Raw genomic sequence first — 27,824 nt, 5'->3', positions numbered from 1 at the left:
ACGAAGAGCGATTTGACCATCTGAATGTTATGGAATGTTGAAATGGTGACCGTTTTCTCTTTCAGATTCAGATCCAACACCCATTACTAAAACCATGTATCTGTGTGCAGTGAGGACAGGATTGGCTTTGAATGTTAAACCTTTGGTTGAACAGCCAGCTGAGACTTAGAGCTTGCATGTTGACTTGCAGCTGAGAAACTGCAGCTGTTAGATCTGGAACTTAGAGGTGTTTTTTCTGTTATCTGATTGTGTTTTTAATTGTGTTCTTCTATAGTGGAAGCAGTGGAGGAAGTGGAAGCAGAGAAAATAGTGGGAGCAGCAGTATAGGCATTCCAATTGCTGTGCCTACACCCTCACCACCCACTCTTTTGCCAGGTCTGTACATGTCCAACATTTTACACGTTAATGGTAGATGTTAAGATCTTGTTTTAAGTTGGTTTTTTTTAATTAGTTGCCCTGTACTACTTAACAAGTGGATATCGTTATAGTAAATGTGGCAAATCTTAGAAATATTGTCAGCAAAATTTAGAGATCAGTTATCATTCTGAGTCAATTAATTTCATCAGATCCATGCTGCTGAAAAACCATTGATCTGAAAGACTAATGGGAGCGTAGCTCAGCAAAGGGGGCATAATCATTTGAAGGTGAGATGAGACAAATTGAATTGGTGGGTTGTGAATCTTTAACATTGTCTGGCCCAAATGTTGTTGATTTGATATAGAATATATTCAGGATTCGAGATAGATGTTTGACTTATCCCTGGAATGGAGGATATGGCTAGCTGGTGAAAAAATTGAGTTGAGATGAAAGATCTGCATTGACTGTATTGAATGACCTGAAGGCTTGAACGGCTTTGTTGTCCAATCTGTTCTTATTTCTTGCAATATTACAACTAAAACTATGCTTCAGGTCGAACAATGGGTTTGTAAGAGATGACCTGCCCTGTCCCTGTCCCTTTTTCTTTTAGTGACAGTCTATTTCTTGTTATGATATTGACATTCCATCACCACTCATTCACAAACATACAAATGTGGCATATGCATTTGCTGACATACTGTCAACAATTTTATAATTTTGTCCAGTGGATTTGGAATTCCTTATTTCTTAAAACTTAATATTTAAAGAACTGTTGGATAAATTTGTTAAGATGATAATTTGACTTTTTTTTTGTTAGCATCATATTCTGTCCCTGCTGGAGCCCCATCCCTGCCGCCACCACCACCTCCACTGCCAGTGGGCAGTTTCATAGGTGAGACTGGCTGCTGCTTGGAAATATAGCACTCGATGCATTTGTCCTTTCACAGCTAACTTATAATCACTGTGGGAAAATGGTGTTGATTTTTCTTGGGGTGCAAATACTAAAATTTTGGAATGTTTTTGGGTTATAAGGAGCTATTTGTCATATTTCCAAACATATTTTAATCCATGTTAGTGTATTTAAAGCAAGATCAAAGGTTGATGAGCTGTCCAGTAACTTTTAAAAGGATATGTTATTAACAACTAACTGAAGATCTTTTCTTGTTTTATTGACCAGTTTTACTTTTCTCCAATTTTGGTTTTGTTGGAAGGTGGTTTCACGATCAATGATATGGCTGTAATTTTAATGTAGGAAGTATCAAACCAGACTCTAATGTTGTCCATTGACCATACGCCAATTTGATTTTCTTTCTGTTGCTTTTTTCATCACCACCACTTTTCAATCAAAAAATATAGACACTGGGAATTGAACTTCAAACCTCTTTTGGTATGCATAATTTAGCTAGCTGCTTTAGTTTAAGAAGAAACTCCCCACCGCAGCCCAGATTACATTTCTGCAGAGTTTTTTTTGTTTATTGGATTTTGGGAAGTTTGGGGTTGTCATAATGCGGATGTTGTTTTGATTGCCCTAGTCATGACACTAACATGGATCAAATCCCTTTTTCCTTTTTAAATGCATAAAAGCTTTTAAAGGATTATTAATTTGACATTCAATATATCAATCCTTCTGAATTTAAGCTTTACAATAATACTTTTAAAATAAATAAAGCTTCCACTAATCTTACTCTCTTGCTATCACCTTGATTGTTTGCCGTTGGGATTGGTGATGGTGTAGTAAGGATTAGATTCTTTTGAATTTCTGCATGCCTATAGCGACCAGGACAATGAATAGGGAATAGCGCTTCTCTTTGGACTACTGTGGAAAGTATGAGTAGCTTATATATCAATCACCTGAATGTTGTCTGATGTTTTTCCTGAAAATGCTGAATTGAATACGACCTGTGGCAGAATGGGAGAAGTACGACTTGTAAATGAGACGTTTGTGTCAATTTAAGTTTCAAGGAACTTGCAGGAATTTCAGATATTTCACAAGTGTGATAAAACTAAAACTTAATTTATCCCATTTCATTTTATTTCTCTTATGGCTGGTTTGAGGATCTTCCACTGATCGATACCTTTTTCAGAAATTACGGAATAATGCATATTTCTCTTTTCTTCCCTGCTGTGATTTCAATGCTTTCAGCTGGCCCTGGTTCGGCTCCTGGCTCCCAATACAGTACAATGACCAGGCAGATCTCTCGGCACAATTCCACCACCTCTACAGTATCTTCGGGGGGCTTCAGGCGAAATCCTTCAGTGACCTCTCAATTTTCTGTGCAGCCTCATGTTAATGGTGGCCCTCTTTATGCTCAAAATTCAAGTAAGGCTTCTACTTTAATACTACTAAATGTACAACAATTGTTGTATATTGAGCTAATTAAGGTCTTTCAGTTCATTTTCCTACATCTTTATTATCCCACAGATAATTATACTTTAGGTTCAGTTCTGACTTTGTAACACAGATCGTGTATTTATTTCTATATGACCTATAGTTTGCTTTTGTCTTTTTTTCCTCATCGTTCAAAATTGAATTTTAATTTTTTTACTTACTCTCCCTCAAAAGAAAATTACTATTATTGTTCGTCAAAATGGGATGTGTTGTGGTAAAATTGTTTTTAAGCTACGTTTACAAGGTATATTTGGACTTGTTGCAGCAAACTAATATTGAGAATAAATTCTAAGTGCAACACCCACCCACCCATAGAAAACTGAATTTATGTAGTTCTTTAAATGGTTTGGTCACCAACAGAATGTGGAGAGGCTTTTCCTGCAGAATAATTTCCAAACTCTGTTTCATGTCTGATATTTAACAGATGTTTCTGAGACAGGATGCTTGGAAGTCATTGGGGAGGAAGAGGGAATATCCCAGCAGGGTAACAAACAGCTGCTCGGTACCAGTTAGGCTTCCTAAACATTAGAAGCATGCACATGGCTGGATCACTATATTTTCAGCAATGCCTATAACTGAGGGATTTTTGCGACTGTTATAATCTCAAACTACGTTTTCTGACACGTCATATTTGTAATGCATACACTAATTGCAGATTTGTAAAAAGAATGAACTATCTGACTTTTGGCAACTTGGCTAATCCTAAGCATTTGATTTGGCATCCGTAACATGCTTGCATGCTATATTTGAAATAAACTGGTCAAATCCTTTCAATGCACAAAGTTTGATGGTTAGTTTCTCCATTTATAATTATGTAAACCTTTTTGACATCATCAAATCATTTGAGGCCATCAAAGTTGCTCTTAGCAACAGTCATCCTAAGCTGTCCTTAAACAAAAACACCATTTTTAACATTGGGGCAAAAATGTAATCTCTGGTACTTTTTGCCATTGCCTTTTAAGCATTTATATGAAAAACAAACTGTTAAAGCTGTGGCTAAATGAGTTGGGATTTCTGGTTCCACTCTAATCATTATCTAGGTAACTGAAACAGCCACACTTGTATGTTTCTAATGTGTTTTGAAATGCCCAAAGGCTAACTTTCCTGGGAAATGGGCATTGCTGTGAAGGCCAGCATTAATTGCCCTTGCATTGAATTAGCTTTATAAGCCATTTCTGTGTGCAGCTAAGGGCCATTTGTATTACTATGGATCTAAAAGTTGCATGTAGACCAGACCAGGTAAGAACTGCAGATTTCCAACACTAAGAACATCAGTGTAAAGTGCTGGAGATCACAGCAGGTCAGACAGCACCCATGGGGAGAGAGCAAGCTAATATTTAGAGTCTAGATGTCACTTCACTTCAGCTCTGATGAAAGTCATCTAGACTCGAAACATTAGCTTGCTCTCTCCCCTTGGGTGCTGTCTGACCTCCTGTGATTTCCAGCATTTGTTGTTTTTAGTGCAGCATTTGTTCCTATATTAGTGTAAACAGGTTTTTACACCATCATTAATAGTTTATTGCTAATACAAGCTTTAGATTTCAGGTCATTAATTAGAATTTAATTCAAACAGCTGCCAGAGGTTTAGCCTGGTTCTCTGGATTACGAGCCCAGTGACATTGTCACTATGCTACCATTGCCCTCCTATCATTCAGCAGACATGCCAGGAAATAATGGGTTAAATGACCAAAAACCTTGAGTGGTAGGTTTTAAATGTCTGCACTGCTGCCTCACAGTACCAGGGTCCCAGGTTCGATTCCAGCCTTGGGCAACTGTCTGTGTGGGGTTTGCACATTCTCCCCATGTCTGTGTGGGTTTCCTCTGGGTGCTCTAGTTTCCTCCCACAGTCCAAAGATGTGCAGGCCAGGTGAATTGGCCATGCTAAATTGCCCATAGTGTTAGGTGCATTAGTCAGAGGAAAATGGGTCCGAGTGGATTACTCTTCGAGGGTCGGTGTGGACTGGTTGGGCCGAAGGGCCTGTTTCCACACTGTAGGGAATCTAATCTAATCAGATTCTTGGCCTTGGGTTCTCAGCAGCTGAAGACATGCTATTCAGTAGCAGAATATTTTAAAATAGGAGATGCAGACAAAGTTGAAGTTCAGATTGTCATGACAAATGGTAATACTGGATAAGTAGAAGTCCAGAGTGAAACCTGGCTGAATGATAGGTTTAGTTTTGCAATTTTGTTTACCATGGTGATCAGTCATTGGCAGCCTCTTTCTAATCTATTCAAAACACTTTTCTTTTTTGTGTTCAGTAAACTTCAAACCATTATTTCAAATAGGTTTGCATGAAATCATCTTATAACAAACATCAGAAATAAAGATTCAGTCCTTTATCTTCAACAACAACCTGAAGTGTCACCATGTTTCCACTTTAACATTCCTTGTTCATTTTGCATGGCAATATTTGGTTTCTTTCTGGCAAGTACCTCTGTTGCTTAGACATTGACTATGGAGTAATTGTAAAAGTTAAGATATTGGAATTAGGTGCAGAAACTAGGTTGGTGACCTTTTGTTATCTCAGTTTAATCAAATTAATGGAAGCCAATAATCTGGGTTAGCACCACAGGGTTTAAGATTGGCTACTAATAATTAAACATAACTAAATGTGGTCATTTCTGACCAATTTAGCTTTTAATAACTTTTGTGTAAATTCTTTGCATTTTTCTGACCATAAATATACTCCACTGAAGCTCTGACCATAAATATACTCCACTGAAGCACTGACCTTGCTATTTTAAGCCAAAGCATATTAAATTGCCTTTTTGGCACAGTGTCATTTTAACAACTGTGTAATGTTTCACATATGAAAAGATTGATTTACATATGGTAACTTCATAGAACTTAAGTTGAAGAACACTCAATCCTGAGTTTTTGTTCTCATTCTCAATTATTTTGTTTTATGAAGACTTTCTTATCCTGCAGATTCACTGAGCAGGAAAAAGAACCTGCTTTCATGAAATGAACAAAAAACTTTTCAATAAAATTTCAGAGGATTACTAGTCAATAAAAAATGAAACACCTTTGTGTATTTGATTGCCATGGAACCAAAACTGTAGCTGTGATTATGGGGAAGTATTCATATTTAAAGTAGAGTAATGTGGAGTAGCACTACAAAAATGTATAATCACTCAGTTTCAATACAAGAGCAATATGTCTACTTATGATAGATTTGTGCATACCACCCTAGTACTCAAAGTGCATCAATTTGGTGTTACAGCTGTTTTTTGAGATGTATGCCTGTTGACACATTTTATATGTTCCATCTTTCATGCTGTCTTCCATGTGTTCTCAAGAATTTGTTGCAGTTGCACAGCTCTGAGGTGTTAGTCTGTCTTTTAACTTTGTATACAAGATTTAAATCTTTCTCCAATTAAATGACCAGATGCTCAATATTGCTTTTAATTTAAAAAGTTAATTTCATTGAGGAAAAGTAACTCAAAAACTAAAATATTGCAGGTGTTGGAAATGTGAAATAAAATAATGCTGGCAAGACTCCACAGTTCGTGTCATCTGTGGAGAGAATCCGTTTCATGCAAGTGATCTTCTATCAGGGCTGAAGAACAGTTTATGTACCTTTTTTGCAATTAGTGAAATCTATACAAGCAGATGTGCCAAAATGGTTAGAGAAATCCAAATTACTTGTATGGGTCAATTAGATTATTTGATTGTATGTGATGCATTGAGATACCAGCAGCATAGATTCAGATTTTGCACTGGTCGAGCTTACCACGAAGGACATTCCTCCTCAACCATTCACATTGGTTAGGCCACTGTTGGAATATTGTGTGCAAATCTGGTCTCCTATCGGAAAGATGTTATGAAACTTGAAAGGGTTCAGAAAAGATTTACAAGGATGTTGTCAAGGTTGGAGAATTTGAGCTATAGGGAGACGTTGACTAGGCTAGGGCTGTTTTCCCTGGAGTGTTGGAGGCTGAGGGGGTGACCTTTTTATAGAGGTTTATAAAATCCTGAGCATGGATAGGATAAATAGACATTCTTTTCCCTGGGATCGGGGAGTCCAGAACTAGAGGGCATAGGTTTAGGGTGAGAGGGGAAAGATATAAAAGAGACCTAAGGGGCAACTTTTTCACAGGGTGGTACATGTATGGAGTAAGCTGCCAGAGGAAATGGTGGGGGCCTATATGATTGTAACATTTAAAAGGCATCTGGATGGGTATATGAATAGGAAGGGTTTGGATGGATCTGGCCAGGTGCTGGCAGGTGGAACTAGATTGGGTTGGGATATCTGGTTGGCATGGGCAAGTTGAACTGAAGGGTCTGTTTCCATGCTGTACATCTCTTTGACGCTATCTTTTTCTTCCTGTTTCTGATAGTATTTTTTTTGAGTTTTGGCTTTAAGGGGTGAAGTTGTATAACTCTCCTGAATCTTTGGCTTTGATTAATAGAAGGATGGATAAGCTTGTTGATTTCCAATTGTCACTAAGTCTGTCTAAATATCTTGAATCAAGATCTGGCAGATGAAGTATATTGTGGAAAATGTGAATTTGTTCACTTTGGCATGAAAAACAAGTGTGTTATTTAAATGGGGAACAACTTACAGAATTGAGGTGCAGAGGGATTTAGGTATTCTAGTGCATGAGTCAAAAGCTACTGTGCAGACACAACAAGCAACCCAGGAAGCTCATAGATTGTTCTCATGTATTATAAAAGGAATTCAATATAACAAGCAGCATATTTATCCCTTTTTTTTAAGGAAGACATTTTGTGAGACTGCATCTCCCATACCATGGAGTTTTGGTTTCTTCCTCACTTCAAGAAAGATCTAAATTTTAATTTTAATGGAGGTTCTTCGGACAGAGTGGGCACCGCTGTGCCTCAGCGCCAAGGACCTGGGTTTGATTCCAGCTTTAGGCTACTGTCTGTGCAAACTTCTCACGTTCTCCCTGTGTCTGCATGGGTTTCCTCCCACAATCCAAAGATGTGGAGGTTAGGTGAATTGGTCATGCTAAATTGCCCGTAGTGTTCAGGGATGATAGCATTTGTCAGGGGTAAATATAGGATGTGGATGTAGGTTGTTCACTGAGCTGGAAGGTTCATTTTCAATGAGCAAACCTATATCCAGAACTTCAACCTGCGCTACAAATCTTCTCAAAACTGGGTAAATATAGGATAATAGGGTAAGGGAATGGGTTTGGGTGGGTTACTCTTCGGAGTGTCAGTGTGGACTTGTTGGGCTGAAGGGGCTGTTACACACTCTGGGGATTCTATGCAGATTTACTATATTACCTGTGTGTCTCATGAGGATAAGCTGGACAGTTTGAGCTTGTTTCCACTGGAGCTCAGAGTGAAGGGTATTTTGAATGTAGTGTGCAAATTAAATGGTCTCGATGAGGTGGTCAAAACAAAATTCTCATCTGACCCAAAAGGGTGATCCCTAATGATAAAACAGTGTCCCCCTAGCTCTAGACTCTCCAAGAGGAATATTTTTTTCTGAACTCACTGGCTCAGGTGGATGGAGTTTTGTTAGATGGGGAAATCATCGGTTATTGATGGTCCAAGAGAAAATGAAGTTTGTATCACAAACAGATCACCTTATTGAATGGTCAAGCAGGCTCGAGGAGCTGAATGTCTATTTGTGCTTTTAACTCTTCCTTTCTGGTAGACTTGCTGCTTGATCAGGAAACTGAAAAGTTTTCACTCTGGTTTACTTTCTCTTTCTTTGCGATCTGTTCCACTACTTTCTCGACAGATGAGAACAGTCAAATTGTCCTGTTCTTTGTAATGTTGGTATGCTGTAAACAGAATTGAAACTCAATTCAGGGCTAGTGATGCATTCTGCTCCAAGAATGAGCAATTTAAAAAAGTTGGCATTGAGAATGTAAAACTGTTAGGTGAACAAAGTTAAATACTGTTGTGAGGCAGGGGCAGTCTTGATATTATTATTGAATAGGGCTATTCTTTAAGATTGTCAATGTTTTGCAGCACATACTATGTACATATGCAAATATTTTGAGAAAACCTACAAGAAAACAACTAATCATTTCCTAAATTGTCCAGTTTACAGGCTTCGCTTTACTTTTGAAGCATAGGGCTTAAAAAAAGTTCTGCATAAGTGAATTTGTGGGGTTTTTTTTTTGCGACCTCATTGTCAGAAATGGCTATTGATGTCTGTATCTTTTAATCAGTGTTAACTTATCAAATGAATAAAAAGGAATAATTTTAGGTTGCATTTTCCTAACCTAATAAGATTAAAAATCTCCATAGTGAGATGATCTTATGCTCAAATTGCAGATGGAGCTATGACTTTGACATTATTCAGGATATTTTAATTTTTTTAAATGTTGTCGTGTTGACAAACACTTTTTTTCTTGATAATGCTGGTTTATGTATAAAGCCCAATTCTAGGGTTTGCTCGCTAAGCTGTAGGTTTGATATCCAGACGTTTCATTACCTGGCTAGGTAACATCATCAGTGGCGACCTCCAAGTGAAGCGAAGCTGTTGTCTCCTGCTTTCTATTTATATATTTGTCCTGGATGGGGTTCCTGGGGTTTGTGGTGCTGTCATTTTCTGTTCGTTTTCTGAAGGGATGATAGATGGCATCTAGATCTATGCGTTTGTTTATGGAGTTGTGGTTGGAGTGCCAGGCCTCTAGGAATTCTCTGGCATGTCTTTGCTTAGCCTGTCCCAGGATAGAGGTGTTGTCCCAGTCAAAATGGTGGTTTCAACTGGGACAACACCTCTATCCTGGGACAGGCTAAGCAAAGACATGCCAGAGAATTCCTAGAGGCCTGGCACTCCAACCACAACTCCATAAACAAAGGCCTAGATCTAGATGCCATCTATCAACCCTTCAGAAAACGAACAGAAAATGACAGCACCACAAACCCCAGGAGAAAGATATAAATAGAAAGCAGGAGACAACCGCTTCGCTTCACTTGGAGGTCGCCACTGATGATGTTACCTAGCCAGGTAATGAAACGTCTGGATATCAAATCTACGCCCTAAACCTCAACGTGAGCTACAAACCTTGCAAAAAGCCCAATTCTATTAAAACTTAACCCTTATTACCAAGTGTACAGTACTACTTTTAAAACAAAACTACGATCACTCCCCTCTATCACTGTCACACAAAAGCACTTAATGTTTCTCTTTACTACTGCAACTGCACCATACTGCTCACCTACTTTGAGCTGTAATCCTGACAAGCTGATCTTTCACTAATTCTAAACTTTTCTGCTTGTCTGTAATCCTTTAAAATCATGCTTGCTTATTTAATCTATATCTTGTTTTACCTAATCTTTAACCTAGTTAGCAGCCTATACTACAAACACTTGCTCCATTTGGTTTCTGAAATGTATATTAATCTTGCAAGACCAAATATGGTAGTCAGCCATTTTAAATTATGATTTGGAGATGCCAGTGTTGGACTGGGATCTACAAAGTTTAAAAAGTTGCACAACACCAGATAATAGTCCCAAAGGTTTATTTGGGAGCACTAGCTTTTGGAGTGTGGCTCCTTCAGGTGGCTGTGGACTATAAGATTATAAGACACCGAATTCATAACAAAAGTTTGCAGTATGATGTGACTGAAATTATATCTTGGAAAAAGGCCTGGATTGTTTAAGTCTCTCTCCTTTTTAGAGTGACCATGTTGGTGTTGGTTTTGGTTCTTTCATATGAAAATTGCAAATTTTTTTTGTGACGTTCTCAAGTGAGCTTTAACAATTGGTGTCATGTCGGCCCAAATAATGCATTGAAAATGTGAGCTTCCCTGTGAGGCTGTCTGTCACAATGGTCAGACTGATTCAAATCCAAAAGACAGATTTACATAGATCCATGCAGTTTTTGAGCAAAGTAAGATGTAATTCTGCAAGTACAAATTCATCCCACAAACTTGTACATGTGGGAGTGGGGTTGGTGGTGGTGGTGGTGGTGGGGGGGGGGGGGGGGAAGAGTGGCAGGTTGGATTATGAGTGTGTGAAGGGTTATAAATCTGTGAGCGGGTGTATGAGCATATGAGAGAGTCTGTGCGTGCCTCTGAGTGTGTGTATAGTGCAATGGGGTTACCTGTAGAGTGACATGAACTCAAGGTCCCGACTGAGGCCATCCCCATGGGTACCGAACTTGCAAACTTGGCTATCAGCATCTGCTTGACCACTTTTCGTTGTTGCCTGTCCCGAAGTCTGGGATAATTTCAAATTATCTCATGAGGTTTGTCTTTCATATACTCAACAATCCCTTGCAACTAATTTGCCATATCCTCCTGTTTGCTGAGTGCAAATTAATCATGCTGATGGATATGCAAATTTTAAGCACTATTTTCTGTGCAGAGTTTCCTGCAGCATCCATAAAGTTCCATAATCAGCTTAAACATGGACAAAGGAAATATCATACTGATAACTGCCTACTACACTCCCTTATCTGGGGAAATCGATACTTCTCCCATGTTGAACGTCATTTGGAATAAGTACTGAGAAAGGATGTGAGATGTACTCATTGTGTGGACTTCAGTGTCCATGACACAGAATATTTGATATTCAGTAATAGTAGAGTCCAGAAGGATATATGTGGTTAAAAAAGCCCAGCATAAGTGATGGAAAAACCAACTTTATGTTGACCATACAAATCTCCCTACAGCAGATGCATTCTGTCTGACAATATTGATAGGACTAAACACAGCATGGTCTTTCTGGAGGTCACACCCTATCTTTGGATGTTTCTAATCAACCTCTTCGGATGTTGTACATATTTCTGGAGCAGGTAGGGCTTGGGTCCAGGGCTGCTTTTCCAGAGGGAGCAACACCACCATTGCTGGACAAGAGCTCCAAGCACTCTAGTCTCAGATATAATTCTGAGCAAAATTGGGCAACCATGAGGTTTGAGAACATTTAGTATAATAGCATTCCTGTAGCATAACTTGTAGACTGGGACAGCTCTAACTGTACCATTACGATTGAGTGAAGAGACCAATGCAGTTCAATTAGTTCAGGAAAGCATGCCACAAGCATCACCAGTTATAATTTTAAAAGTCTAATTTCACTTGGTGAAGCTGCATGCATCCAAGACTGCAAAAGCAGCATAATGTTCACAGAATTGACTCTTGGATCAAAGTTCTGTATTCTGTCATGAGTGGGACAATTAAACAATTAATGGGAGAACTAGACTGCACAAATATTTCCATCCTGTATGGTGTTTAAGTCTAGCGCTTGGTGCAAAACAGACTGAAACATTGGAAATCACCTGCAGCCAGAAGGGTCCACTTCCTTTTGGTCCCCTCTTTGAGATCCTGCTGCAGAATTAGCTGCACCAATAGCTGTTCCAGGGCAGTTATAGCACAGGCATCCTCTAGAATCCTAAAATCCCTATAGTGTGGAGGCAGGCCATTCAGTCTATCGACTCCACACTGACACTCTGAAGAGCATCCCACCCTCCTACCCTATCCCTGTAACTTTGCATTTCCTATGGCTAATCCACCTGGACACTATGGGCAAGTTAGCATGGTCAATCCATCTAACGTGCACATCTTTGGACAGTGGGAGCAAACCAGAGCACCTGGAGGAAACTCATGCATACACTGGGAGAATATACAACTCCACATACAGTCTACCAAGCCTAGAATTGAATTGGGTTTCTAGTACTACAAGGAAACAGTGCTAACCACTCTCCTGCCCTGATATGGAATATTCTAATCTGGAATTTTATTGAAGTATACTCTTTCTCCAAAATGGGGCCAATCCAATCTTGCCATCAATCTATTCTAATCATAAGCAGTGTGATGGAGGCTTAGTTGACATTGTTGTCAATTAGTACTTGCTGTGTGGCAATTTGCTTGCTGGTATGTCTGCTTTCAGCTAGGGCTACTTTGTTCCTGAACTTTTAATTTCAATATAGATGAGAAGGATAAATTGCAGCGATTATATCAGATGAATTGCCCTTGATATCTGGATAAAATCAAGAAGTGTATGGCAGTCAAAGAAAGCACTCCAAATTGGACCTGAACCTAGCACAAAGGAAAGATGGTTATGGTGATTGGAGGTGAACCATCTCCGCTCTGAACATCTCTGCAGGAGTTCCTTCTGGTAGTACCTTGGGCCCAACCATCCTCAGCTGCTTCATCAGTGACCCTCCCTAAGTATTCGTGATGCATACATCAATGTTCAGCACCATTTGCTCTGACTCCCATACTGAAACACTCTATGTCCATATGCAGCAAGACATGGACAACATCCAGATAAGCTTCCTGATTAAGTATCTAGTAACATACATGGCACAAGTATGGCAGGCATTGATCATATCCAACAAGAGAGACTCTGACTATTGCCCCTTGATGTTCAATGGTATTTCCATTACTGAATCTCCTACAGTTAACTGACTGGGAGTAACCATGAATCTAAACTGGTCCATCCATATCCACACATGGGCTGTAAGTTCAGGTCAGACGCTAGAAATTATTTTATTCACCCTTGCCTACCCGGTTCCAAGCCTATTCTGATTCAGTCTGTCATTTCAGTTTACAGGGCTGTTTGGATAATGCTTATTAATAATAACTTGAATAATGGTCATAGCTCCTGCTAACTGTTGGTGCTGAAAATCTCCACCTTGTAAATTCTTGGGAAAATTGAATTTTTTTTATGCTTTACATTTCATCTTGGGTTAACTTGTTCATTGTTGCAGTGGAACCTTATCTACTACCATGTCAATTGTTTATTCATTTTGTTTGGGTGTGGACATTAAGTTGCTGATATTTCCATCTTAGCACTTGTAATGTTTTGGACTAAAATTCTTCTTTGTACAGTTTCTTAAAAGGTTTCTGACTTTTATTTCTCTTAGTGGAATGAGGTTGCACTGCACCATTAACCAATTGTATGGTCTCTTTGTGAGTCGTGCCATGTCATTGACAGCTGCTTGTATTTGCCTTTCTTTTTTTTACCCCTTCGTCATGGTGTTCCGATGTGCCTGTGTTTATGCCAGCATCCTTAGCTCCGCCCCCTCCCCCTATGCCTCAACTGACTCCACAGATCCCCCTCACAGGCTTCGTGGCCAGGGTGCAAGAAAACAGTAAGTTCCAGTGGCTGAGTAGATGCATCCTTTTTCCCATTTAAGGACACAAGTCTGCATGATTTGACACTTTCACATACTTGTTTCGGAGATTTCTTTGCTCCTGTCTTTGCTGTCATCACCAGCTTTATGCTTCTGTGTTGCTGATTGTGCAGGTGCAGACACTGTCTTCATCATTTAGTGACATGCAATATTCAGTTCTTATCAGCATATGAGTGTACTAGTTTTTGAGTTTTAATTACTTCAAAAGATATCTGTTAGCATAGTATGCCTGTATTTAAATAATCAGTAATCTGAGCTGAACTTTTCAGAATATAATTGAAACTGGCTAAGTACAAGTACACAATCCTTTTCCAAAATGCTCGGGACCAGCTGCTTTTCAGGATTCGGAATAAATGAGTGACTGTGAAATTTAAAAAAGATCTTACAGCAGACTCTTGAGTACTACAGGCCCTGAGAGAGAACTGAGGCCTGCCAGTGCTGGGCTACGCTCACCCAGTCTCATCCAAGTGACAGGCATCGAGTGGGTGTGGAGTTGGGTTAACAGTTTGCACACCAAACAATCTTATTTATGAGATAAAAACTTCACAAAAATGTTCAGATTTTGGAGCTTTTCAGATTTTGGATAAAAGGTTGTCTACCTGTATTATTTGCATAAGTCCGATTTAATACCTATTTATTTAAATATATTTCAATATTAGCCCCGATAGAATATTGACAAGTTGATATGCAGTTGTTATATTTTTTTAAAAACTGGCCTTTAAGAGCAGGTTAAAATCTTACCACCATTCTTTCCCCTCAGAAAGCTGAGTTTAGTAAGTTAGAACCTGCTTGCATGTGGCCTGTTCTGCATATTGCATGTCAAATAACAGACTTTAGTGGAAGCTGTTGCAGTTGTCATTTCAGTGCATGTTTTAGAAATGTGAATTAACACAACCCTCTTGATCTTGCTATATAGTTTCTGCATTTGTACAAATAATTTTAAGGTATTATCAGTATAAAGTTATGAAAATGCTTTCAGTCCCCTGAAAGTATTAAAATCTAGGGAATGCAAAGTTGCCACCTGCTGGACAATATTCATTGTACATAGTGATTATTGAGCTTCATTCAAATGGGTAAGACATTCTTTTACTCAGTGATATGCTAAAATAAATGAGCAGATTTGGAATTACTGTTTGAGCACTGCATTTGAATGCAGTTTGTTTGAAGATTCCCAGACTTGCATCATGCGAATTAGGTGCAAGATTTTCTATTTCCAACACCTCCAGAAAAATCTACCAGTTTTCTTTTTTAAAAAAAAGTAAGGATTTTGCTCAACGTTTTAGGATTTCTGTCAATGACCATTTTTAAATTCTAATTGTGCACATGTACATTTCCTTTCATAGTGAATAAAAAGTGCAATGGGTCTTTACTTTTTTTTCATTACAGAACTACACTTTTTTCTTTAAATTATCTAAATTGAACTTTTTTGTACCCATCTACATTAAAACAAAAATGTTATTGTGAACGCTGTAGTCACTACTTTCAAAAGCTAATTGAAATGACATTGTGCAGCTTTACCTTCATTCATACAGGATTACTTGAAATTTAATCAATTATCAAACAAGATATTTTTAGTTTACTGATCATTGAAGATGCATCCAATTATTACCTCGGATTAGGGATGCTCCATTTATATTTAACTGAGGTAGTTGGATATAGAAGCATCTTTGTGCACATTTTATTACATCTCATAGATATTGACTAACGTGGCTCAGCATGGTCTGAAACTTCTCCATATTCTGCCTACATGCATGGTTTCTTTAAAGGCCTGCAGTACAAATGCATGTGAAATTAATTTATTCAATATGTATAATATGAAACCTGCTTATTGTGTTCTTGATTATGCTAATAAACTTGCAAACTGTTCCAGTTGCCGATAGTCCAACTCCACCACCACCACCACCACCAGATGATTTACCTATGTTTGATGAATCCCCTCCTCCTCCTCCCCCACCACCTGTGGACTATGAAGATGAAGAAGCAGCAGTCGTGCAATACAATGACCCTTATGCTGATTCAGACCCTCACTGGGCACCAAAGATTTATCTTGAAAAAGGTAAACTGTTGGTTACTTTTGAAAAGAAGAAAAATATTTTTTGGAAGGTCTTTTGATTTATAGCTGACCTTTTGAAATAACTCGTCTCCAGATGACAGTTTTCAGAGAGAACTTGCATTATCTTGATCTATCTATTTAATGTGTGTGGTGACGGTTTCTACTCATTAACAAAATGTCATTCAATGAATTAAAGTTTTAAAAAAAGCAAATGTTTGTGTGTAGTAGAAGGGCTTCATTAATTTTTGTCATAAAGGATCATTTAAGTAGTGTCATGCTTGAGCACACATTTTGAAGTGGTGGTGGCGATTATTAAAACAGCATTCACTATATGTTTGATCAGGAAATTAAAAGTTCTGGCACAGGGAACTGGAATTAAACCTCATGGCTCCAGTTGAAGATAGAGCATTAACATAAACGTGATGCTTGATTGACTTTTTGCATTATAATTTTTAAAACACTATTAACCTAAGACGTGTATCACCTTTGAAATATAACTGGAACATGCAATTCTTCGGAATTCTCCATGACTTCAGACTGTTCAAGTCAGAAAGAACAGGCAGATTTTCTGTGTAGCCTGAGTGAATAACAGCTTTACAGAGTACTTTGGCTTTAAAGTCTTATTACAAGTAGTTCTTCTTTAACACTATGGTTGTATTCTTGTGCAACCCCATGTTATAGTGTTGGCAAAGTGCAATTTTTCTAAGTGCTGTTTCTAATGTAATCGCGTTACAGCCAACACACATTTTAAAAGTTGTGCTTTAGAAAGTGTCCCCAGTTTGGCAGTCGTGTTATAGCAGATTTGTGCTAATGAAACAAATGTTATAACTGAACAACCAGTAATTCATCCTTCTGCCTTTTTCTAATCTGATGCAAGTAGGGCTATATTTAAGCAGTCATAGTTGGAGCTAAAGTAAATTTGCCTAACCAACACACAATTCTTGTGCTCTGCTTTGTGCATATTGGACCAGAGCATGAAGCTGAAGTGCAATCTGCGAAACTCAAACAATTTCACTTGGTTTGGCTTAGAAGTTTCTGAAGGTTAGATGGCAGGACAAAATACCTGTACCTGAGTTGTCAGGTTGAAAATCCACATCTTATCAATAGTCACAAAATTGGTTGGGCTAGTTGAGGTTGGAGTGCTCAATACTTGCTTACCAAAGTCGGTCACCTGAAGAGTTTGGGTCTGGTGTGCTCTTATGAATGTCAAAGAAATCAGTCCAAGCACACTCTTGAGACTTCACTTAAGCTGAAAATAAAAATCACCGCAGCCTTTTTGAGAATAAAGACCATATTAGAGAGGAAACTGAGCTAGCTACTCATCCAAAACTCAGCTGTCTGCAACAGTTTATGCAATTTGCTGCAGAATAGTCTTAGCAGTTAGCTATGCACCCCTTAGAATATTACAAAATATTCCAGATGAGTGAGAATTGTAGATGCAGGAGATCGAAATAAAAGTAAAGTGCTGGTGAAATGCAGCTGGTCTTGTCGTGTCTGCAAAGAGTTAGCCTTGAGTTCAGAACACAAGGTTATGTTGGACTCTGTTAGCTGCTAGACCTGCCAATTTTCTCTAGTACTTACCCCAGAAGATAGTATTATTTGGCTTCTTGTGACTCTACCACCAAAGAATTAACAATTGTTATTATTCATTTTGCATTCAATAGCAGGAATTATTATTTATCTTGCATCTTTTCTTTTAACAGCTCATTTTGGTTGTAAACCAGAGTCTATTGCTTCAACTAATTCAAATTTAAGGGTTGTTTTGTATTCTGATAAGCCTTTAAATCTAGTCAAGCAGTTCTAATTGCATTGCTATTTAAGATTTGTGTTGTAAGGTTGTATGTTTGTTAATTTGTTCTTATTCTTCCTATGCTTTCTTCAACAGTTGTGGCAATATATGATTATTCAAAGGATAAGGATGATGAGTTGTCCTTCATGGAGGGGTCAATCATTTATGTGATAAAGAAGAATGATGATGGCTGGTATGAAGGGGTCATCAATGGAATTACTGGTTTGTTTCCTGGAAATTATGTGGAACCTATCATGCACTATACAGATTGAAGCAAACAAGTGGCATTTTCAAGCTTTGTTTAATCATTGGCCAGTCTAAGAATTTTGGGGTGTGGCTTGATTTGGGGAGGATTAAGGTTTTTCAAAAGGTGCCATTACTTTTCAGTTCAGCGTGGAAACTGACACTGAATTAGACTGAAAATTCAACAATGTTCAAACTAAGGTGCAAGTGCTAGTCAAATTTTCTTAAGACTTACGGTCATTCCTAAAATACAACTAGTGCTTGTTGATAGCATGCATAAAAGTACACAAATTTCTGTATTGTAGTCAAATAATTTTTAACCTAAAATGCTTCCAATATGTTGTAATTTTCAGTTAATCTGTGAGCACCTCAATTGTAATCATGAACTGTCACATGAGTCTATAAAGAACATTTGTGGATGAGGCTTGGGTATCTTCTAATCAAAGTACATGTTGTTGATTTGTACTCCAGGTTAAACATTTTATATGGATAAAATTTACATAATGGGGAAAATCCATCTGTAGTCAAAGTGAACCAAAGTGGAGTTTGTCAGTTCATTTGTACAGTGGAAATTGTCTGGATCATTGGCTTTATATAGTCCTGGTAAATCTTACTGAATAACTTACTAACCTTTTTAGAATGTTAACCATTTAACATCTTATTAGTTATGTTCTAAACTAGATTCAGGCAATTCTACTGTACAAAGTCAGTTTCTAGGACAGATTTTACTTCCGATACATCTTGTGCCTCAGGCCTGATCAACTATGCTTTGCTATTTGCTTTGGAAGATAAAAGTATAATTTGTTTGAAGGGGTTATTACTAAATTCTCAGTGTATTTCAAGCTACAGTTTTTGTCCCCAATCAGAAAATCAGTGTTCAGCTGTGTTTCTCCTATGTTCTGTTTAATTGTTCTTTGCAATTCTTCATGCTTCAAGTGTTGAGGCTAATAAGAAACCAAGAATCTTATTTTGTAAATTAATTTGCTATTAAAATAGAGAAAAAGGGGCACATTGTGCCCTGTTGCTAAAGGGGATAAGGATGGCAATAAAGCAGCGTCCTTTTTTTTTTGTGGAGAAGTGCTAAAATTTCTTGCACCACAATTTTCTAATCTTATTCTAGAAGCAGTGCTCTAGTCTGATTTAGCAAAAGTTATGTACAAATAAAATTAGTTAAATTTATTTGCTTTAAAAAGATGTCCACTCTTGAAAGGACATTGTGGGGGCCAAACATTACATAATCTGAGGTTTTCTTATTAACTTCTGCCTTATGATTGTAAGAAGCTTTAACATTGTGAACTTTCATTCTCTTCAAACTTAAACTGAAAATGCATTCCTTTAATTTGTATATAACCTGTTACAATTGTATGTACAGCCTTTTATAATAAATCATTCTCAGTATATAAAAAATTCTCACTGGCACTAATCAAGGTTTTTTGCAAATGGAGTTAATGGTCACAAGGTCAATGTTTGGATCAGATTCATTAAAGACAAAGGCCCCATGTATTAGGCTTTATGTACATGGTTAGTTCGAAATGTAAACAATTCCCACTGATTTTCCTGGCTTAACTTGGAATTCTAGATACAGGTTCAACATGTGTTTTTAGTCTGTCTCACAGGAGTGAAGCGAACTTAACTCTCACTTGTTTCGAGTTAATACAATTTCTGCAAGTTGAATCAAGGCATCTCTCTCTGGTGAAGGACGCAGCATAGAAATGTGTCGAACAGCTTCTTGACTGTATTGATGAGCAAGATAGCACGTTTGCTGAACACCGTCACTCTAAATGAAAACAATTTAGTTAGCAGTCAAATTGAATTACCACCTGCTTGTTTTTTAAAAAAAAATTGGTATGTAGCTACCATTTCCTGTCTGCAGTAAAGTTAATTTTACTTTATCCTGTAGCCAAATTTAAAGGGAGGCACTCAAGTTGGTGTAATGTTAAATTTACAGGAATCCTATTTAAGCTTAGCTACATAATCAGTCATTTATGGTTGACTAAATACTCTCCTGGAAGGAACTATTCTGTCCTCACCTGGTTTACCTGACATGTAACTTCAAACACCGCAATGTGGTGACTTAAACGGTTGTGTGAAATGGCTCAAGCCACTCAGTTACAAATTTGATGGGTTAAGAAACTACAGTATGCAGCTTGTAGACTTTATCATGCTCACTAACATTTGGAAGTTTGTGCCAGAATTGGGAGAATTATCCCACAAACTAGTCAAGCACAGCCTAATACTAAGACTGTTCCAGATACAAGTGGCAGCACTGTGGAATACAGTTACAGTTGCTTGGTACCCTTCAACTTAGATTCTAGACTTTATGATCTCTCATGAAATTTCAAACATGGGAAGGGAAATGTCATACCCATCCCTTCCTGAACTGAATTAGTGCTGTGACAATTAAAAGCAACAGTGAAGTTGGAAAGGGCATAATGAAGTTCCCAATCAATGTCCATTACCAAGAGTTGCTGAGTCTGGCAGTTATGAGACTAAGTCTGCATCAGGTTAGGTCCTTTGGCTGTCAGTTATGAAAACCAACTTAACTCACTAATCTACTTATTTTGGATAGCAGTAGTGATAAAAGTGACTGCTGTACTACCCTTCACATTTTGACAAGATTTATATGCAACATGTACCATTGCTGAAGTAAATGGAATAGATTTTGAAAACAGAGCATGTTAACTGAATATTGGAGGCACTATGGCCATCACTTCAAGACTAACCTCATGCCTATCATTCTCTTCTATTACCATCAAGGAATGAATTAACCTTGGCTCAAAGTAAAGGCAGAAGGGCATTAAAAGTGATACACTCAAGACTGTCTGATTTTATACTGGAGAGAAACCCCCGATGTATGAAAGCCATTCATTTATGGTTCCAGCATCTAGTACCTAACTAATTCTAACACTATCTTAAAGTATATACAACAGTGGAGACTTTGAAACCTGGGATGAGATGCTGAGAAAGTTTAAAGAGGCCACTTTAATATTTTAGTAACAATATGATATAGTTGTGGTATTCTGTAATAAATCATGAATCTTTGATTCATTCTGGGGTCTCCATAATGAGTTCCTTCCTTCTGTGAGAAATGTTCATGCCATACTTTTATTTGTTTACACTGTACAATGACAAGTCCCAATTTATATGCTTAATATTTTGTACTTCCTTACCTGTTGTACATATTGCCATGCTTGATCTACATCACCATCCACACTGAAGCGTCTCATAATTAGGGTATGTAATTCAGGAAACTTGGGGGAGAAAAAAGTGCAACACTTAAGCACTTTTCTTCACATGTATTGGTGCCTTATAAACACAAGTTCATACATTTGCATTTCCTTAAATTGCACTGTAGCACTGAACTCTGATTGGCCCTGGTAAGGAGAAAGTAAGGACTGCAGATGCTGGAGATCAGTCAAAAGGTGTGGTGCTGGAAAAACACAGCCAGTCAGGCAACATCTGAGGAGCAGTAGAGTCGACGTTTTGAGCATAAGCTCTTCTTCAGGAATGCTTATGCTTGAAACGCGTACTCTCCTGTTCCTCTGCTGCCTGGCTGGCTGTCTGTTCAGTACTGCACTTTTTGGCTCTGGTAAGTAGTGTTGCTATGATAGCAGATGGAGGGTACTGAATTTTTGAAGAAGGAGTTTGCACAAATTGTGAAACTTTCAGAATTGCTAATTAAGTTACTGGTGAAAAGAACACTGCAATGATACAGCAGATCTTCAATGCCTGTTGCAATAATGCTTCAGTCGCCAGATTAGATCCATTCCTCAGCTTGAAATATGTTCATGAGGTTAAGGCTTGCTGATTTTTAAACCAAGATTAGTTGTGCATTGTTTTTCTGAATATAAATTGCACATCAAATTCCTTAAAGTAGATGTGATCTTTAGTGATTTGACTCAAGTTTCATTCATTAACTATTCTAATTGTGCATGAGAAGCCTGCAAAGGGGAGATTTTTAACATCAAACTGGAGAAAACCATTCTTTGCCACTGTGGCTGATCTGCACACTAATTCCATTATTCATCTGCATCCATGAGGATTTCATCATGAGTTGAGTACTCCAGGTTTTCACCACTTTGTATGAAGCAAGTGCTTGATTTCATTAGTTTACTTCTACTTTTTCTAGATTCCCCATAAGTTTCAGTACCAGATATTACCTTTTGACATTTCACAAGAACATATCATTAATATTTAGGATGGTTGAGGATTATTCCAGTTTGCAAGATCACAAATTATTTAATACCCAAGTGAGAGGCTCATAGGGGTTTATAAACATTCTAATAAAGGAGCTTCTCTGGGAAGCCAGGGAGGAGATTGCAGAACCTTTGGCTCTGATCTTAATAATGTCATTGTCAATAAGAATAGTGCTAGAAGACAGGAGGATAGCAAATGTTGTCCCCTTTCTCAAGGAGAGTAGAGACAACTCTGGTAATTAGAGAGCAGTGGGCCTGCCTTCGGTTGTGGATGAAGTGTTGGAAAAGATTAAGAGGATTTATCATCTAGAGAGGAAAGAAGAAAAAGGATAGTCAACACGCTTTTGTTAAGGGTAGGTCGTGCCTTGCATACCTTAGACATGGTGACCAAACGGGTGGATGAGGGTAAAATGGTGGTTTGACAAGATTACCAGCAGTAGGCTATTGTACAAAATATGGAGGCATAGGATTGAGGGTAATTTTAGTTGTTTGGATCAGACAGTGGCTATCTGAAAGATACGGGGTGGTGGTTGATGGGAAATGTTGTTCAGTTACTAGTGGTGTACCACAAGGATCGGTTTTGGGGCTACTGTTGTTTCTCTTTTATAAATGACCTGGATAAGGGTGTACAAAGATGGGTTAGTAAAATTGCAGATAACACTAAGGTTGGTGAAGTTGTGGATATTGCTGAAGGATGTTGCAGGTTACAGAGGGACATAGATAAGCTGCAGAGCTGGGCTGAGGTGGCAAATGGAATTTAATGAGGAAAAGTGAGGTGATTCACTTTGGAAGGAGCAACAGGAATGCAGATTACTGGGCTAATGGTGAGATTCTTGGTAGTGTCGATAAGCAGAGATCTGTGTCATGTACATAGATCCCTGAAAGTTGCCATCCAGGTTGATAGGGTTGTTAAGAAGGCATACGGTGTGTTAGCTTTTATTGGTAGGGGGATTGAGTTTTGGAGCTATGACGTCAATGTTGCAGCTATACAAAACTGGTGTATTCCATACAGTTCTGGTTGCTATATTATACGAAGGATGTGGAAGCTTTGGAAAGGGTTCAGAGGAGATTTAAGAGGGTGTTGTCTGGGTATACAGGGAAAGTCTTAAGGAAAGGCTGAGGTACATGAAACTATTTTCGTTAAAGAAGGTTGAGAGGTGACTTAATTGACAAGATAATCAGGATTAGATAGGGTGGACAGTGAGAACCTTTTTCCTCTGGCTAGCATGAGGGGACATAGCTTTAAAATGAGGGTGTTTTTGTTACAAGGAGGTAGAGAGGTGACTTAATTGAGACAAAGATAATCAGAGGGTTGGATAGTGATGACTCGCATGAGGGGACAAATTTAAATTGACGTTTAGTAGATATAGGACAGAAGCCACGGGCAGTTTCTTTACTCTGTAGTAGGGGTGCAGAACACCCTGCCTGCAACAGTAGTAGACTTGCCAACTTTAAAGGCAGTTAAATGATCATTGGATAAACATGGATGAAAATGGTAGGTTAGACTGGCTTCAGATTGGTTTCACAGGTCAGCACAACATGAAGGGTCTGTACTGCACTAATGGTCTACATACACACCATGGTAATGGCAAGAAGGGAGTTCCAGGACTTTGACCCACTGACAGTGAAGGCACATGGTTAGAAGTTCAAGCCAGGATGGTGTGCCTTGGGGATGAAACCATTGGTGGTGGTAATGAGAAATACAATCTGCTGCATATTCTAGGTGGTAGAGGCTACTGATTTGTAAACTTCTTTCAAAGAGATTTGATGTGGTGTATCTTGTAGATGGAATTCAGTGCTACACTGTCAGTGGTATTATGTGGAGTACTTTGTCCACAAAAATATAAAAACAATGCTAGAGAAACTCAGGAGGTCTGGCAGAATCAGAGGAAACAGTTGCTATTTAATGGACATGGATGTACTGGTGGGCAGACTTTGGGGAGCAGGCTTTGGGGAATCGTAGATTGAGTTACTTGAATTCCCAGCCTCCCAACTGTTCCTGTAGCCATTATAGCTGGTTCAGTTTTTGCTAGTGAATGGTATCCTCCTAGGATGTTAATGGTGAAGGCCTAAATTATGGTAATACCATTGAATGTCACGGACAAATGTTTGGACTCTTTAGAGATGGTCATTGCCTGGTACTAATGTGGCATGAATCTTTCTTGCCACTTCAGGCCAAGCCTGGATGTTGTCCAGGTCTTGCTAATTTGGATTGCTTTAGTGTGAGGAGTTGCAAATGGTGTTTAACATTGTGCAAACATCTTCACTTTGACCTTATGATGGAAAGATGGTCACTGATTAAACAGTCTAGTCTATGATAGTTGGAACTAGGGCACCACACAGAGGAACACTACAGCAAAGTTGTGGAACTGAGGTAGTTAACGTCCAATAACCACAACCATTAGCTTTTGAGATGGCTTTGCCTCTAACTTTAGCAAGTGTCAGACATTAGTAAAGGAGCCTTCCAGGGTTAACTGGGTAAAGCATGTCATATTGGGATAATAGTAACCACTGGTCTTTAGCAACAGTTAACTCAATATCAGGTGGTCCATTCCGTTTCATTCATTTTTGACTTTGCTGTGTTGATTGCCTAGCAAGTCACTCCATTGTATGCAATTTGCAAGTTAACCATATTCCTAAAATCTGGTGTTATGGACCAGATTATTTTGACAATGTGTCCTTACCTAATGGTGTAAGGTACTAAGATAGAGGATCAGCCACAATCATGCATTCGTGAGGGCATTATTTAGCTATGCTTTCAGGGCCACATGGTTATTTTATACAGCCAAAAAACAGCTATCCCTACCATCTATTGTTCATAACTGGTTTTCAATAGCAGCTGCTATGAAATATTTTACAACAATTGTGTCAGCTGTACCTCAATTGTGGGTTTAAATCCCATCCCAGGACGTCATGTGAATTAAAACAACTGCCATGCAGTGTTGATTTGAAATAGAGGTCCAATTTGCCTTCTCTGGTGAAAATAAAAGAATCATTAATGCTGTATTGCAGCTGAGCCAGGGAATTAGCCCTCTTGTCTGGAACACTAGATATCTTTTATTTAACACCACTGCAAGTGCAGTGTATAAACAAAACGTACTTAATTGGCTGAAGTATTTTGAAATATCCTGAGATTCTACATCATGCACTCTCTCCACCACTGATGTCATGCAACAATGTGTACCATCTAAAAGATGCATGGCAACAACTTAACAAGCCTCCTTCAAAACATCCTTCAAAAACTTGTAACCTCTACCACCTGAAAAGGATAGTACATGCATAGGAATACCACCATTTTCAAGTTCACACCAAAACCATATGTTATTCTGTCTTGGAAGTTTAATTGCTATTTCTTCATTGTCACTGGGTTAAATTCCTGAAACTCCCTTTCTAACAATTGTGCGTGTGTATAAGTTATATGGATTGCATTGATTCAAAATGGCAGCATACCACTAAAGATAATATTTTATTCTCAGAATGTGAATGCTAAAAATGGTAAGACTCTTCCTACACCACAGAATTCACCACTGATTAATGTCTGCTTCAAATTATGGTTTAACTCCATTTACAAAATTGCAGGAATAATTTGCTGCAAGATTTTACAGTCAAATTCACATCAAGCTTCATTCTCACAAATGAAGCAAGTTTTAAAGCCAGGTCTCTACAAAAGTGAAATAAAATTTGCTTTATGTATGTTCATGTTACCTGTTGGCAAGCAAACAACACTGGGCCTGTTGCCAATCCAAGCTTCAGGTCAGCAGCAGCAGGTTTTCCTAACTGATTCGCACAGGAGGTGAAGTCCAACACATCATCTACCAACTGAAACAAATATAGGTTTTAGAAATGGACATTACTACAGGCTGTCTTGTTCCAGGAAAGTCACAACATATTGAATATAATCTTTACAGTACCTGAAATGCTATCCCAATATTTCTTCCATATTGGTATGCAATTTCCTGGACATCTGGGTCACAATTACCAAGGATGGAGACCTTTATTTAAATAAATAAACAAACAAGCAAACATTCATTTGATTTGTTTTTGACAAAGCCATGAATTTTCCAATCTGGACCTGTTTTTTAACTATTTAACTGAAGTAACCAACCTGTCAATTTAAAATGTCAAATTTGATTTGCTTTGCCTGCCTATTTTAAATGCAAATCATCTCTAGTGAGATCTGCAGCCTGAAACATTTTATAGCCGGTATTACTTAATATTGCAGTAATTTAAAAATCATAGACCATAAAAAGAAATAGACAGGAGGTAGGCCATTCAGCCCCTCATGTCTGCTCCAACATTCAACAGGTTTATGACTGGCTTTTTCATGTAACCCTTAATTCTCAGACCAATTCAGCTCCAAATCTAGTTTGACTTAATTGATGCAAGCCAGAGCTGCAGTCATTTCTGCAACTGGTCCAACACATTGCATATTCAAACCAGGTTTTTCATTGTTAGATTCATGTGAGGTTCAGGTTCAGCTATGAATATCTACAGTCACTTTTCAAATCATTTGAGGAAGCCTGGCCACTTAAAAAGGTACTAGAGATTTAATGTAACCTGTGGATTTGTTTAGGATACTACCTTAAATGGAAGTGATTTGAGGTGCTCCCACAAAAATCTGTACATTTAAAAATAACTTGGCATAACCAGAAACACTAATAGTTTTACTAATTACGTTTAACTTCCTTAAACAACAAAAAAAACACTTTCTATTACAATCAAGCTTTTTTGCTTCCGTCCTCAAAGCTTTCTCACAATGTAAGTCACATGTGCTGATCCAGAAGTTACCATTTTTATTGAAGTTACTGAGATTGACAGCAGTGAATATCAGGGGCAAGTTCAGACATATTAAATACAATAAAACCTCCCTTTCCTATAACATTCTGGGATCTGCCTGGGAGGTAACGTCCCATTTAAATGATAGGGTTCACTACTGTCTGCAGTAGGTCTTGGAAGGTATCGCCTGCAGATATGGGGGGGGGGGGGTGCGGAAACCACCTGTATTCATTTATTAACAATTCTAGTAAATAAAAAGGGATTGCATACTAAGGAAACTGGGCCTTACAATTAGGGATGGGTAACCAGAAAAAAGCTATATTAATAAAAATACTAGGTAAATTATTTAAATTCAATCCCTGTTATAATCTTAAAAATATTTTTTAATATTTCAAGTCAGACAAAGCAACAGTGTAGCTTTGAAATAAAATACCTCTGAACTGATTAATTGTAGCAATTAGGCTACAACCTTCTCTCAATCCTTGCATTAAATCAAATGATACATGTAAAATCTTACATAATAGGCATTTTGTATTATAAAATGTATTTTATATTCCACAATAATTTGTCAGACATAATTCCAATTGCTTTAAGAACGTACATACTGCTTTACAACTGTTTGCTATGAGGCTTGCAGTCTTCTTGAATGTTTTCTCAAGGTAGTGCCCAAATCTTTCATTCTCATTTTCTTTGGAGCCCAGCTGCATAAATTCTCCTAAACAAGAAAGGAAAGATGTTAATTCACAAAGTATCAACCATTGAAGACTATTTTATGCCTTCAAATCAAATTTAAACTAACCTCGCACCAAGTCTTCAATTGCTTGAGTAAAAATGGATACTACAGTGTTGTTACCAAGACGGGCAAGGGCCACGGAGGCTGCAGAGAGAACAAAGTCTCCGGCCAAAATAGCCTGCAATGAAAATTCACTGAATAATGCACTGTAGAAGCAGG

The 27,824-nt window shown here is 38.1% G+C and overlaps 2 protein-coding genes across 10 annotated transcripts in view; one reads left to right on the top strand and one right to left on the bottom strand.

Annotated features, from left to right (window-relative positions):
- Positions 1–19,307, top strand: part of abi1a (abl-interactor 1a) — a 132,441-nt gene extending 113,134 nt beyond the window's left edge. Inside the window, exons 6-11 of one of the 6 annotated variants that reach the window (XM_072575993.1) lie at positions 275–375; positions 1,175–1,249; positions 2,501–2,677; positions 13,687–13,773; positions 15,686–15,871; positions 17,754–19,307. In XM_072575993.1, coding sequence (XP_072432094.1) covers positions 275–375; positions 1,175–1,249; positions 2,501–2,677; positions 13,687–13,773; positions 15,686–15,871; positions 17,754–17,929 — 802 coding nt within the window. In that variant the 3' untranslated portion in view covers positions 17,930–19,307. The remainder of the gene's footprint in view (positions 1–274; positions 376–1,174; positions 1,250–2,500; positions 2,678–13,686; positions 13,774–15,685; positions 15,872–17,753) is intronic. The other 5 variants (XM_072575995.1, XM_072575996.1, XM_072575997.1 and 2 more) reach the window with 5 other exon arrangements.
- The window catches only part of pdss1 (prenyl (decaprenyl) diphosphate synthase, subunit 1), a 53,309-nt gene continuing 30,610 nt past the window's right edge, over positions 5,126–27,824 (bottom strand). For 3 of the 4 annotated variants that reach the window (XM_072576000.1, XM_072576002.1, XM_072576003.1), the window contains exons 6-11: positions 27,672–27,783; positions 27,478–27,587; positions 26,008–26,088; positions 25,802–25,915; positions 21,071–21,151; positions 19,215–19,677 (exon numbers count right to left, since the gene is read on the bottom strand). In XM_072576000.1, coding sequence (XP_072432101.1) covers positions 19,537–19,677; positions 21,071–21,151; positions 25,802–25,915; positions 26,008–26,088; positions 27,478–27,587; positions 27,672–27,783 — 639 coding nt within the window. In that variant the 3' untranslated portion in view covers positions 19,215–19,536. Of the gene's footprint in view, positions 8,507–19,214; positions 19,678–21,070; positions 21,152–25,801; positions 25,916–26,007; positions 26,089–27,477; positions 27,588–27,671; positions 27,784–27,824 lie in introns of those variants that run through there. The other variant, XM_072576001.1, reaches the window with a different exon arrangement.

The sequence above is a fragment of the Chiloscyllium punctatum genome, chromosome 8 (genome assembly GCF_047496795.1).
Source record: "Chiloscyllium punctatum isolate Juve2018m chromosome 8, sChiPun1.3, whole genome shotgun sequence".
Classification (NCBI taxonomy): domain Eukaryota; kingdom Metazoa; phylum Chordata; class Chondrichthyes; order Orectolobiformes; family Hemiscylliidae; genus Chiloscyllium; species Chiloscyllium punctatum.
The sequence above is the reverse complement of the archived record's forward strand: the minus strand, read 5'-3'. Positions and strand labels throughout refer to the sequence as shown.